Below are 13,824 nucleotides of genomic sequence, written 5' to 3'. Positions count from 1 at the left end.
TGATCCTTCCGCTGGGGCTCCACTTGTGGCTAACCCTCCCGGCGGGGGCCCGGTTGTCCCTGTGGCTCCAGGCAATGTGCCACTTGTCCCTGATCCTTGAGCTGCCGCTCCAGTGGTCCCGGGGCCCCCGGTGGACAGTCCTCTTGCCCCTGACACCTCAGCCGAGGGTCCCGTGGTCCCTGATCCTCCCGGTGCTGGTCCGCTCGCCACGGTGACTCCGGCTGTTGGCCCACTGGTTCCTGCACTTCCAGCTGCTGCTGCCGTTGACTCCCTCGGGCCTGAAGACGACGGCCCCGTGGTCGCGGATCCCTGTGCCGACGGTCCGCTTGTTCCTGACCCTCCTGGGGCTGGTCGGGTGGTTGCTGACGCTTCCGCTGATGGTCCTGGGCTCCGTGGTGCTCCACTTGCTGCTCCCCTTGACCCCGTGACTTCCGCTGCGGGTCCGGTTGTCCCTGACCCTACCGCAGATGACCCAGTCGTCTCCGGGCCTACGACGGGCTGTCCCGTGGTCCCTGATGCTCCAGCTGGTGACCCGCTTGTCCCTGATCCCTCAGCTGATACCCGAGTTGCTCCTGATCCTCCTGGTGACGACGGGCCAGCTGTCCCTGTCAACCCAGACGACGGTCCAGGCGTCCTTGAGCCCTCGGCTGAGACTCCAGTTGTCCCTGACCCTTCACCTGAAGCTCCAGTTGTCCCTGTTCCCACCGCAGCCGAGCCAGTCGCCTCGGACCCGACGACAGATGGGCCACCGGTGCCCGTTACTCTGGCTCTTGGCCCAGGAGTCTCTGACGCTCCAGCTGACGGCCTTGAGGTCCCGGGCCCTCCGGTTGCCGGTCCCGTAGCCCCTGTGTCTCCAGCGGATGGCCGCGTTGCTTCGGACCTTCCACCCGACGACGCGGTTGTCCCCGGCCTTGCCTCTGACGGTCCGGTCGTCCCGGACCCTCCAGCGGAGGCTCCAGGGGTCCCTGAGCCCACAGCAGGTGGCCCAGTGGTCGCTGATCCTACCCCAGGTGGCCCAGTGGAACCTGCCCCTCCGGCTGCTTGGCCAGTTGTCCCTGGCGCTTCAGCTGATGGGGCTGCGGTCCCCGATACGCCACCTGCTGGCCCTGTGGTCTCCAATCGCCCCGCTGAGGTTCCAGGCGCTCCCGATGCGGGGGCTGATGGTCCAGCTGTCGGGGACTCTCCCACTGGTGGTCCAGTTGCCCTTGGCCCTACAACAGATGGTCCGGTGGTCCCTGGCCCCGCAACGGTCGGCCCGGGGGAACCTGCCACTCTGCCTGATGGTCCAGTGGCCGTTGACCCTCCAGCTGCCGGTCCCGTTGTCACTGACCCTTCAGCGGGTGGTCCTGCGGTCCGCGACGCGGCCGTGGCTGGTCCGGTTGCCCCTGTGACCCCAGCCGTTGGCCCACTTGTTCCTGACCTTCCGGCTGGCGGCCCAGTTGTCCTGGAGCCCGCGACAGGCGCAGCGGTGCTTCCTGATCCCTCAGCTGCTGGCCCTGTGGTCGCCGATACCCCGGCCCCCGGCCCTGTTGTCGCCCCTCGGCCAGCTGCTGCTCCAGTGGTTCCGGATCCTCCGGGTGATGGTCCAGGTGTCTCAGTCGCTCCAGACGAGGGTCTGGCGGTCCCGGACACCTCCGACGATGGTCCGGTTGGTCCTGAGCTTCCAGCTGATGATCCAGTTGTCCCTGACCCTTGAGCTGGTGGGCCGGTTGCCCCTGATGCCACGACAGGTGGTGCACTGCTCTCCGACCCTACCGAAGACGGCCCGCTGGTCCCTGGCGCGCCGGCTGATGACCCAGTGGTCGCTGATCCTTCCGCTGGGGCTCCACTTGTGGCTAACCCTCCCGGCGGGGGCCCGGTTGTCCCTGTGGCTCCAGGCAATGTGCCACTTGTCCCTGATCCTTGAGCTGCCGCTCCAGTGGTCCCGGGGCCCCCGGTGGACAGTCCTCTTGCCCCTGACACCTCAGCCGAGGGTCCCGTGGTCCCTGATCCTCCCGGTGCTGGTCCGCTCGCCACGGTGACTCCGGCTGTTGGCCCACTGGTTCCTGCACTTCCAGCTGCTGCTGCCGTTGACTCCCTCGGGCCTGAAGACGACGGCCCCGTGGTCGCGGATCCCTGTGCCGACGGTCCGCTTGTTCCTGACCCTCCTGGGGCTGGTCGGGTGGTTGCTGACGCTTCCGCTGATGGTCCTGGGCTCCGTGGTGCTCCACTTGCTGCTCCCCTTGACCCCGTGACTTCCGCTGCGGGTCCGGTTGTCCCTGACCCTACCGCAGATGACCCAGTCGTCTCCGGGCCTACGACGGGCTGTCCCGTGGTCCCTGATGCTCCAGCTGGTGACCCGCTTGTCCCTGATCCCTCAGCTGATACCCGAGTTGCTCCTGATCCTCCTGGTGACGACGGGCCAGCTGTCCCTGTCAACCCAGACGACGGTCCAGGCGTCCTTGAGCCCTCGGCTGAGACTCCAGTTGTCCCTGACCCTTCACCTGAAGCTCCAGTTGTCCCTGTTCCCACCGCAGCCGAGCCAGTCGCCTCGGACCCGACGACAGATGGGCCACCGGTGCCCGTTACTCTGGCTCTTGGCCCAGGAGTCTCTGACGCTCCAGCTGACGGCCTTGAGGTCCCGGGCCCTCCGGTTGCCGGTCCCGTAGCCCCTGTGTCTCCAGCGGATGGCCGCGTTGCTTCGGACCTTCCACCCGACGACGCGGTTGTCCCCGGCCTTGCCTCTGACGGTCCGGTCGTCCCGGACCCTCCAGCGGAGGCTCCAGGGGTCCCTGAGCCCACAGCAGGTGGCCCAGTGGTCGCTGATCCTACCCCAGGTGGCCCAGTGGAACCTGCCCCTCCGGCTGCTTGGCCAGTTGTCCCTGGCGCTTCAGCTGATGGGGCTGCGGTCCCCGATACGCCACCTGCTGGCCCTGTGGTCTCCAATCGCCCCGCTGAGGTTCCAGGCGCTCCCGATGCGGGGGCTGATGGTCCAGCTGTCGGGGACTCTCCCACTGGTGGTCCAGTTGCCCTTGGCCCTACAACAGATGGTCCGGTGGTCCCTGGCCCCGCAACGGTCGGCCCGGGGGAACCTGCCACTCTGCCTGATGGTCCAGTGGCCGTTGACCCTCCAGCTGCCGGTCCCGTTGTCACTGACCCTTCAGCGGGTGGTCCTGCGGTCCGCGACGCGGCCGTGGCTGGTCCGGTTGCCCCTGTGACCCCAGCCGTTGGCCCACTTGTTCCTGACCTTCCGGCTGGCGGCCCAGTTGTCCTGGAGCCCGCGACAGGCGCAGCGGTGCTTCCTGATCCCTCAGCTGCTGGCCCTGTGGTCGCCGATACCCCGGCCCCCGGCCCTGTTGTCGCCCCTCGGCCAGCTGCTGCTCCAGTGGTTCCGGATCCTCCGGGTGATGGTCCAGGTGTCTCAGTCGCTCCAGACGAGGGTCTGGCGGTCCCGGACACCTCCGACGATGGTCCGGTTGGTCCTGAGCTTCCAGCTGATGATCCAGTTGTCCCTGACCCTTGAGCTGGTGGGCCGGTTGCCCCTGATGCCACGACAGGTGGTGCACTGCTCTCCGACCCTACCGAAGACGGCCCGCTGGTCCCTGGCGCGCCGGCTGATGACCCAGTGGTCGCTGATCCTTCCGCTGGGGCTCCACTTGTGGCTAACCCTCCCGGCGGGGGCCCGGTTGTCCCTGTGGCTCCAGGCAATGTGCCACTTGTCCCTGATCCTTGAGCTGCCGCTCCAGTGGTCCCGGGGCCCCCGGTGGACAGTCCTCTTGCCCCTGACACCTCAGCCGAGGGTCCCGTGGTCCCTGATCCTCCCGGTGCTGGTCCGCTCGCCACGGTGACTCCGGCTGTTGGCCCACTGGTTCCTGCACTTCCAGCTGCTGCTGCCGTTGACTCCCTCGGGCCTGAAGACGACGGCCCCGTGGTCGCGGATCCCTGTGCCGACGGTCCGCTTGTTCCTGACCCTCCTGGGGCTGGTCGGGTGGTTGCTGACGCTTCCGCTGATGGTCCTGGGCTCCGTGGTGCTCCACTTGCTGCTCCCCTTGACCCCGTGACTTCCGCTGCGGGTCCGGTTGTCCCTGACCCTACCGCAGATGACCCAGTCGTCTCCGGGCCTACGACGGGCTGTCCCGTGGTCCCTGATGCTCCAGCTGGTGACCCGCTTGTCCCTGATCCCTCAGCTGATACCCGAGTTGCTCCTGATCCTCCTGGTGACGACGGGCCAGCTGTCCCTGTCAACCCAGACGACGGTCCAGGCGTCCTTGAGCCCTCGGCTGAGACTCCAGTTGTCCCTGACCCTTCACCTGAAGCTCCAGTTGTCCCTGTTCCCACCGCAGCCGAGCCAGTCGCCTCGGACCCGACGACAGATGGGCCACCGGTGCCCGTTACTCTGGCTCTTGGCCCAGGAGTCTCTGACGCTCCAGCTGACGGCCTTGAGGTCCCGGGCCCTCCGGTTGCCGGTCCCGTAGCCCCTGTGTCTCCAGCGGATGGCCGCGTTGCTTCGGACCTTCCACCCGACGACGCGGTTGTCCCCGGCCTTGCCTCTGACGGTCCGGTCGTCCCGGACCCTCCAGCGGAGGCTCCAGGGGTCCCTGAGCCCACAGCAGGTGGCCCAGTGGTCGCTGATCCTACCCCAGGTGGCCCAGTGGAACCTGCCCCTCCGGCTGCTTGGCCAGTTGTCCCTGGCGCTTCAGCTGATGGGGCTGCGGTCCCCGATACGCCACCTGCTGGCCCTGTGGTCTCCAATCGCCCCGCTGAGGTTCCAGGCGCTCCCGATGCGGGGGCTGATGGTCCAGCTGTCGGGGACTCTCCCACTGGTGGTCCAGTTGCCCTTGGCCCTACAACAGATGGTCCGGTGGTCCCTGGCCCCGCAACGGTCGGCCCGGGGGAACCTGCCACTCTGCCTGATGGTCCAGTGGCCGTTGACCCTCCAGCTGCCGGTCCCGTTGTCACTGACCCTTCAGCGGGTGGTCCTGCGGTCCGCGACGCGGCCGTGGCTGGTCCGGTTGCCCCTGTGACCCCAGCCGTTGGCCCACTTGTTCCTGACCTTCCGGCTGGCGGCCCAGTTGTCCTGGAGCCCGCGACAGGCGCAGCGGTGCTTCCTGATCCCTCAGCTGCTGGCCCTGTGGTCGCCGATACCCCGGCCCCCGGCCCTGTTGTCGCCCCTCGGCCAGCTGCTGCTCCAGTGGTTCCGGATCCTCCGGGTGATGGTCCAGGTGTCTCAGTCGCTCCAGACGAGGGTCTGGCGGTCCCGGACACCTCCGACGATGGTCCGGTTGGTCCTGAGCTTCCAGCTGATGATCCAGTTGTCCCTGACCCTTGAGCTGGTGGGCCGGTTGCCCCTGATGCCACGACAGGTGGTGCACTGCTCTCCGACCCTACCGAAGACGGCCCGCTGGTCCCTGGCGCGCCGGCTGATGACCCAGTGGTCGCTGATCCTTCCGCTGGGGCTCCACTTGTGGCTAACCCTCCCGGCGGGGGCCCGGTTGTCCCTGTGGCTCCAGGCAATGTGCCACTTGTCCCTGATCCTTGAGCTGCCGCTCCAGTGGTCCCGGGGCCCCCGGTGGACAGTCCTCTTGCCCCTGACACCTCAGCCGAGGGTCCCGTGGTCCCTGATCCTCCCGGTGCTGGTCCGCTCGCCACGGTGACTCCGGCTGTTGGCCCACTGGTTCCTGCACTTCCAGCTGCTGCTGCCGTTGACTCCCTCGGGCCTGAAGACGACGGCCCCGTGGTCGCGGATCCCTGTGCCGACGGTCCGCTTGTTCCTGACCCTCCTGGGGCTGGTCGGGTGGTTGCTGACGCTTCCGCTGATGGTCCTGGGCTCCGTGGTGCTCCACTTGCTGCTCCCCTTGACCCCGTGACTTCCGCTGCGGGTCCGGTTGTCCCTGACCCTACCGCAGATGACCCAGTCGTCTCCGGGCCTACGACGGGCTGTCCCGTGGTCCCTGATGCTCCAGCTGGTGACCCGCTTGTCCCTGATCCCTCAGCTGATACCCGAGTTGCTCCTGATCCTCCTGGTGACGACGGGCCAGCTGTCCCTGTCAACCCAGACGACGGTCCAGGCGTCCTTGAGCCCTCGGCTGAGACTCCAGTTGTCCCTGACCCTTCACCTGAAGCTCCAGTTGTCCCTGTTCCCACCGCAGCCGAGCCAGTCGCCTCGGACCCGACGACAGATGGGCCACCGGTGCCCGTTACTCTGGCTCTTGGCCCAGGAGTCTCTGACGCTCCAGCTGACGGCCTTGAGGTCCCGGGCCCTCCGGTTGCCGGTCCCGTAGCCCCTGTGTCTCCAGCGGATGGCCGCGTTGCTTCGGACCTTCCACCCGACGACGCGGTTGTCCCCGGCCTTGCCTCTGACGGTCCGGTCGTCCCGGACCCTCCAGCGGAGGCTCCAGGGGTCCCTGAGCCCACAGCAGGTGGCCCAGTGGTCGCTGATCCTACCCCAGGTGGCCCAGTGGAACCTGCCCCTCCGGCTGCTTGGCCAGTTGTCCCTGGCGCTTCAGCTGATGGGGCTGCGGTCCCCGATACGCCACCTGCTGGCCCTGTGGTCTCCAATCGCCCCGCTGAGGTTCCAGGCGCTCCCGATGCGGGGGCTGATGGTCCAGCTGTCGGGGACTCTCCCACTGGTGGTCCAGTTGCCCTTGGCCCTACAACAGATGGTCCGGTGGTCCCTGGCCCCGCAACGGTCGGCCCGGGGGAACCTGCCACTCTGCCTGATGGTCCAGTGGCCGTTGACCCTCCAGCTGCCGGTCCCGTTGTCACTGACCCTTCAGCGGGTGGTCCTGCGGTCCGCGACGCGGCCGTGGCTGGTCCGGTTGCCCCTGTGACCCCAGCCGTTGGCCCACTTGTTCCTGACCTTCCGGCTGGCGGCCCAGTTGTCCTGGAGCCCGCGACAGGCGCAGCGGTGCTTCCTGATCCCTCAGCTGCTGGCCCTGTGGTCGCCGATACCCCGGCCCCCGGCCCTGTTGTCGCCCCTCGGCCAGCTGCTGCTCCAGTGGTTCCGGATCCTCCGGGTGATGGTCCAGGTGTCTCAGTCGCTCCAGACGAGGGTCTGGCGGTCCCGGACACCTCCGACGATGGTCCGGTTGGTCCTGAGCTTCCAGCTGATGATCCAGTTGTCCCTGACCCTTGAGCTGGTGGGCCGGTTGCCCCTGATGCCACGACAGGTGGTGCACTGCTCTCCGACCCTACCGAAGACGGCCCGCTGGTCCCTGGCGCGCCGGCTGATGACCCAGTGGTCGCTGATCCTTCCGCTGGGGCTCCACTTGTGGCTAACCCTCCCGGCGGGGGCCCGGTTGTCCCTGTGGCTCCAGGCAATGTGCCACTTGTCCCTGATCCTTGAGCTGCCGCTCCAGTGGTCCCGGGGCCCCCGGTGGACAGTCCTCTTGCCCCTGACACCTCAGCCGAGGGTCCCGTGGTCCCTGATCCTCCCGGTGCTGGTCCGCTCGCCACGGTGACTCCGGCTGTTGGCCCACTGGTTCCTGCACTTCCAGCTGCTGCTGCCGTTGACTCCCTCGGGCCTGAAGACGACGGCCCCGTGGTCGCGGATCCCTGTGCCGACGGTCCGCTTGTTCCTGACCCTCCTGGGGCTGGTCGGGTGGTTGCTGACGCTTCCGCTGATGGTCCTGGGCTCCGTGGTGCTCCACTTGCTGCTCCCCTTGACCCCGTGACTTCCGCTGCGGGTCCGGTTGTCCCTGACCCTACCGCAGATGACCCAGTCGTCTCCGGGCCTACGACGGGCTGTCCCGTGGTCCCTGATGCTCCAGCTGGTGACCCGCTTGTCCCTGATCCCTCAGCTGATACCCGAGTTGCTCCTGATCCTCCTGGTGACGACGGGCCAGCTGTCCCTGTCAACCCAGACGACGGTCCAGGCGTCCTTGAGCCCTCGGCTGAGACTCCAGTTGTCCCTGACCCTTCACCTGAAGCTCCAGTTGTCCCTGTTCCCACCGCAGCCGAGCCAGTCGCCTCGGACCCGACGACAGATGGGCCACCGGTGCCCGTTACTCTGGCTCTTGGCCCAGGAGTCTCTGACGCTCCAGCTGACGGCCTTGAGGTCCCGGGCCCTCCGGTTGCCGGTCCCGTAGCCCCTGTGTCTCCAGCGGATGGCCGCGTTGCTTCGGACCTTCCACCCGACGACGCGGTTGTCCCCGGCCTTGCCTCTGACGGTCCGGTCGTCCCGGACCCTCCAGCGGAGGCTCCAGGGGTCCCTGAGCCCACAGCAGGTGGCCCAGTGGTCGCTGATCCTACCCCAGGTGGCCCAGTGGAACCTGCCCCTCCGGCTGCTTGGCCAGTTGTCCCTGGCGCTTCAGCTGATGGGGCTGCGGTCCCCGATACGCCACCTGCTGGCCCTGTGGTCTCCAATCGCCCCGCTGAGGTTCCAGGCGCTCCCGATGCGGGGGCTGATGGTCCAGCTGTCGGGGACTCTCCCACTGGTGGTCCAGTTGCCCTTGGCCCTACAACAGATGGTCCGGTGGTCCCTGGCCCCGCAACGGTCGGCCCGGGGGAACCTGCCACTCTGCCTGATGGTCCAGTGGCCGTTGACCCTCCAGCTGCCGGTCCCGTTGTCACTGACCCTTCAGCGGGTGGTCCTGCGGTCCGCGACGCGGCCGTGGCTGGTCCGGTTGCCCCTGTGACCCCAGCCGTTGGCCCACTTGTTCCTGACCTTCCGGCTGGCGGCCCAGTTGTCCTGGAGCCCGCGACAGGCGCAGCGGTGCTTCCTGATCCCTCAGCTGCTGGCCCTGTGGTCGCCGATACCCCGGCCCCCGGCCCTGTTGTCGCCCCTCGGCCAGCTGCTGCTCCAGTGGTTCCGGATCCTCCGGGTGATGGTCCAGGTGTCTCAGTCGCTCCAGACGAGGGTCTGGCGGTCCCGGACACCTCCGACGATGGTCCGGTTGGTCCTGAGCTTCCAGCTGATGATCCAGTTGTCCCTGACCCTTGAGCTGGTGGGCCGGTTGCCCCTGATGCCACGACAGGTGGTGCACTGCTCTCCGACCCTACCGAAGACGGCCCGCTGGTCCCTGGCGCGCCGGCTGATGACCCAGTGGTCGCTGATCCTTCCGCTGGGGCTCCACTTGTGGCTAACCCTCCCGGCGGGGGCCCGGTTGTCCCTGTGGCTCCAGGCAATGTGCCACTTGTCCCTGATCCTTGAGCTGCCGCTCCAGTGGTCCCGGGGCCCCCGGTGGACAGTCCTCTTGCCCCTGACACCTCAGCCGAGGGTCCCGTGGTCCCTGATCCTCCCGGTGCTGGTCCGCTCGCCACGGTGACTCCGGCTGTTGGCCCACTGGTTCCTGCACTTCCAGCTGCTGCTGCCGTTGACTCCCTCGGGCCTGAAGACGACGGCCCCGTGGTCGCGGATCCCTGTGCCGACGGTCCGCTTGTTCCTGACCCTCCTGGGGCTGGTCGGGTGGTTGCTGACGCTTCCGCTGATGGTCCTGGGCTCCGTGGTGCTCCACTTGCTGCTCCCCTTGACCCCGTGACTTCCGCTGCGGGTCCGGTTGTCCCTGACCCTACCGCAGATGACCCAGTCGTCTCCGGGCCTACGACGGGCTGTCCCGTGGTCCCTGATGCTCCAGCTGGTGACCCGCTTGTCCCTGATCCCTCAGCTGATACCCGAGTTGCTCCTGATCCTCCTGGTGACGACGGGCCAGCTGTCCCTGTCAACCCAGACGACGGTCCAGGCGTCCTTGAGCCCTCGGCTGAGACTCCAGTTGTCCCTGACCCTTCACCTGAAGCTCCAGTTGTCCCTGTTCCCACCGCAGCCGAGCCAGTCGCCTCGGACCCGACGACAGATGGGCCACCGGTGCCCGTTACTCTGGCTCTTGGCCCAGGAGTCTCTGACGCTCCAGCTGACGGCCTTGAGGTCCCGGGCCCTCCGGTTGCCGGTCCCGTAGCCCCTGTGTCTCCAGCGGATGGCCGCGTTGCTTCGGACCTTCCACCCGACGACGCGGTTGTCCCCGGCCTTGCCTCTGACGGTCCGGTCGTCCCGGACCCTCCAGCGGAGGCTCCAGGGGTCCCTGAGCCCACAGCAGGTGGCCCAGTGGTCGCTGATCCTACCCCAGGTGGCCCAGTGGAACCTGCCCCTCCGGCTGCTTGGCCAGTTGTCCCTGGCGCTTCAGCTGATGGGGCTGCGGTCCCCGATACGCCACCTGCTGGCCCTGTGGTCTCCAATCGCCCCGCTGAGGTTCCAGGCGCTCCCGATGCGGGGGCTGATGGTCCAGCTGTCGGGGACTCTCCCACTGGTGGTCCAGTTGCCCTTGGCCCTACAACAGATGGTCCGGTGGTCCCTGGCCCCGCAACGGTCGGCCCGGGGGAACCTGCCACTCTGCCTGATGGTCCAGTGGCCGTTGACCCTCCAGCTGCCGGTCCCGTTGTCACTGACCCTTCAGCGGGTGGTCCTGCGGTCCGCGACGCGGCCGTGGCTGGTCCGGTTGCCCCTGTGACCCCAGCCGTTGGCCCACTTGTTCCTGACCTTCCGGCTGGCGGCCCAGTTGTCCTGGAGCCCGCGACAGGCGCAGCGGTGCTTCCTGATCCCTCAGCTGCTGGCCCTGTGGTCGCCGATACCCCGGCCCCCGGCCCTGTTGTCGCCCCTCGGCCAGCTGCTGCTCCAGTGGTTCCGGATCCTCCGGGTGATGGTCCAGGTGTCTCAGTCGCTCCAGACGAGGGTCTGGCGGTCCCGGACACCTCCGACGATGGTCCGGTTGGTCCTGAGCTTCCAGCTGATGATCCAGTTGTCCCTGACCCTTGAGCTGGTGGGCCGGTTGCCCCTGATGCCACGACAGGTGGTGCACTGCTCTCCGACCCTACCGAAGACGGCCCGCTGGTCCCTGGCGCGCCGGCTGATGACCCAGTGGTCGCTGATCCTTCCGCTGGGGCTCCACTTGTGGCTAACCCTCCCGGCGGGGGCCCGGTTGTCCCTGTGGCTCCAGGCAATGTGCCACTTGTCCCTGATCCTTGAGCTGCCGCTCCAGTGGTCCCGGGGCCCCCGGTGGACAGTCCTCTTGCCCCTGACACCTCAGCCGAGGGTCCCGTGGTCCCTGATCCTCCCGGTGCTGGTCCGCTCGCCACGGTGACTCCGGCTGTTGGCCCACTGGTTCCTGCACTTCCAGCTGCTGCTGCCGTTGACTCCCTCGGGCCTGAAGACGACGGCCCCGTGGTCGCGGATCCCTGTGCCGACGGTCCGCTTGTTCCTGACCCTCCTGGGGCTGGTCGGGTGGTTGCTGACGCTTCCGCTGATGGTCCTGGGCTCCGTGGTGCTCCACTTGCTGCTCCCCTTGACCCCGTGACTTCCGCTGCGGGTCCGGTTGTCCCTGACCCTACCGCAGATGACCCAGTCGTCTCCGGGCCTACGACGGGCTGTCCCGTGGTCCCTGATGCTCCAGCTGGTGACCCGCTTGTCCCTGATCCCTCAGCTGATACCCGAGTTGCTCCTGATCCTCCTGGTGACGACGGGCCAGCTGTCCCTGTCAACCCAGACGACGGTCCAGGCGTCCTTGAGCCCTCGGCTGAGACTCCAGTTGTCCCTGACCCTTCACCTGAAGCTCCAGTTGTCCCTGTTCCCACCGCAGCCGAGCCAGTCGCCTCGGACCCGACGACAGATGGGCCACCGGTGCCCGTTACTCTGGCTCTTGGCCCAGGAGTCTCTGACGCTCCAGCTGACGGCCTTGAGGTCCCGGGCCCTCCGGTTGCCGGTCCCGTAGCCCCTGTGTCTCCAGCGGATGGCCGCGTTGCTTCGGACCTTCCACCCGACGACGCGGTTGTCCCCGGCCTTGCCTCTGACGGTCCGGTCGTCCCGGACCCTCCAGCGGAGGCTCCAGGGGTCCCTGAGCCCACAGCAGGTGGCCCAGTGGTCGCTGATCCTACCCCAGGTGGCCCAGTGGAACCTGCCCCTCCGGCTGCTTGGCCAGTTGTCCCTGGCGCTTCAGCTGATGGGGCTGCGGTCCCCGATACGCCACCTGCTGGCCCTGTGGTCTCCAATCGCCCCGCTGAGGTTCCAGGCGCTCCCGATGCGGGGGCTGATGGTCCAGCTGTCGGGGACTCTCCCACTGGTGGTCCAGTTGCCCTTGGCCCTACAACAGATGGTCCGGTGGTCCCTGGCCCCGCAACGGTCGGCCCGGGGGAACCTGCCACTCTGCCTGATGGTCCAGTGGCCGTTGACCCTCCAGCTGCCGGTCCCGTTGTCACTGACCCTTCAGCGGGTGGTCCTGCGGTCCGCGACGCGGCCGTGGCTGGTCCGGTTGCCCCTGTGACCCCAGCCGTTGGCCCACTTGTTCCTGACCTTCCGGCTGGCGGCCCAGTTGTCCTGGAGCCCGCGACAGGCGCAGCGGTGCTTCCTGATCCCTCAGCTGCTGGCCCTGTGGTCGCCGATACCCCGGCCCCCGGCCCTGTTGTCGCCCCTCGGCCAGCTGCTGCTCCAGTGGTTCCGGATCCTCCGGGTGATGGTCCAGGTGTCTCAGTCGCTCCAGACGAGGGTCTGGCGGTCCCGGACACCTCCGACGATGGTCCGGTTGGTCCTGAGCTTCCAGCTGATGATCCAGTTGTCCCTGACCCTTGAGCTGGTGGGCCGGTTGCCCCTGATGCCACGACAGGTGGTGCACTGCTCTCCGACCCTACCGAAGACGGCCCGCTGGTCCCTGGCGTGCCGGCTGATGACCCAGTGGTCGCTGATCCTTCCGCTGGGGCTCCACTTGTGGCTAACCCTCCCGGCGGGGGCCCGGTTGTCCCTGTGGCTCCAGGCAATGTGCCACTTGTCCCTGATCCTTGAGCTGCCGCTCCAGTGGTCCCGGGGCCCCCGGTGGACAGTCCTCTTGCCCCTGACACCTCAGCCGAGGGTCCCGTGGTCCCTGATCCTCCCGGTGCTGGTCCGCTCGCCACGGTGACTCCGGCTGTTGGCCCACTGGTTCCTGCACTTCCAGCTGCTGCTGCCGTTGACTCCCTCGGGCCTGAAGACGACGGCCCCGTGGTCGCGGATCCCTGTGCCGACGGTCCGCTTGTTCCTGACCCTCCTGGGGCTGGTCGGGTGGTTGCTGACGCTTCCGCTGATGGTCCTGGGCTCCGTGGTGCTCCACTTGCTGCTCCCCTTGACCCCGTGACTTCCGCTGCGGGTCCGGTTGTCCCTGACCCTACCGCAGATGACCCAGTCGTCTCCGGGCCTACGACGGGCTGTCCCGTGGTCCCTGATGCTCCAGCTGGTGACCCGCTTGTCCCTGATCCCTCAGCTGATACCCGAGTTGCTCCTGATCCTCCTGGTGACGACGGGCCAGCTGTCCCTGTCAACCCAGACGACGGTCCAGGCGTCCTTGAGCCCTCGGCTGAGACTCCAGTTGTCCCTGACCCTTCACCTGAAGCTCCAGTTGTCCCTGTTCCCACCGCAGCCGAGCCAGTCGCCTCGGACCCGACGACAGATGGGCCACCGGTGCCCGTTACTCTGGCTCTTGGCCCAGGAGTCTCTGACGCTCCAGCTGACGGCCTTGAGGTCCCGGGCCCTCCGGTTGCCGGTCCCGTAGCCCCTGTGTCTCCAGCGGATGGCCGCGTTGCTTCGGACCTTCCACCCGACGACGCGGTTGTCCCCGGCCTTGCCTCTGACGGTCCGGTCGTCCCGGACCCTCCAGCGGAGGCTCCAGGGGTCCCTGAGCCCACAGCAGGTGGCCCAGTGGTCGCTGATCCTACCCCAGGTGGCCCAGTGGAACCTGCCCCTCCGGCTGCTTGGCCAGTTGTCCCTGGCGCTTCAGCTGATGGGGCTGCGGTCCCCGATACGCCACCTGCTGGCCCTGTGGTCTCCAATCGCCCCGCTGAGGTTCCAGGCGCTCCCGATGCGGGGGCTGATGGTCCAGCTGTCGGGGACTC

General features: G+C 67.9%; 2 protein-coding genes across 2 annotated transcripts; both read right to left on the bottom strand.

The window, feature by feature from the left end:
- Window positions 1–1,594: 1,594 nt before the first annotated feature.
- On the bottom strand, window positions 1,595–4,227 carry LOC139041539 (apomucin-like; the record flags this gene model as incomplete). Its single annotated transcript, XM_070494188.1, has 6 exons — window positions 1,595–1,955; window positions 2,040–2,264; window positions 2,484–2,771; window positions 2,904–3,017; window positions 3,137–3,521; window positions 3,696–4,227. Coding segments are annotated over 6 exons (1,905 nt in total), but the record flags the coding sequence as incomplete, so codon positions are not given.
- An 8,203-nt stretch (window positions 4,228–12,430) lies between these two features.
- On the bottom strand, window positions 12,431–13,329 carry LOC139041538 (apomucin-like; the record flags this gene model as incomplete). Its single annotated transcript, XM_070494187.1, has 2 exons — window positions 12,431–12,587; window positions 12,677–13,329. Coding segments are annotated over 2 exons (810 nt in total), but the record flags the coding sequence as incomplete, so codon positions are not given.
- Window positions 13,330–13,824: the final 495 nt, after the last annotated feature.

Source organism: Equus asinus, chromosome 22 (genome assembly GCF_041296235.1).
Source record: "Equus asinus isolate D_3611 breed Donkey chromosome 22, EquAss-T2T_v2, whole genome shotgun sequence".
Taxonomy (NCBI): domain Eukaryota; kingdom Metazoa; phylum Chordata; class Mammalia; order Perissodactyla; family Equidae; genus Equus; species Equus asinus.
The sequence above is the reverse complement of the archived record's forward strand: the minus strand, read 5'-3'. Positions and strand labels throughout refer to the sequence as shown.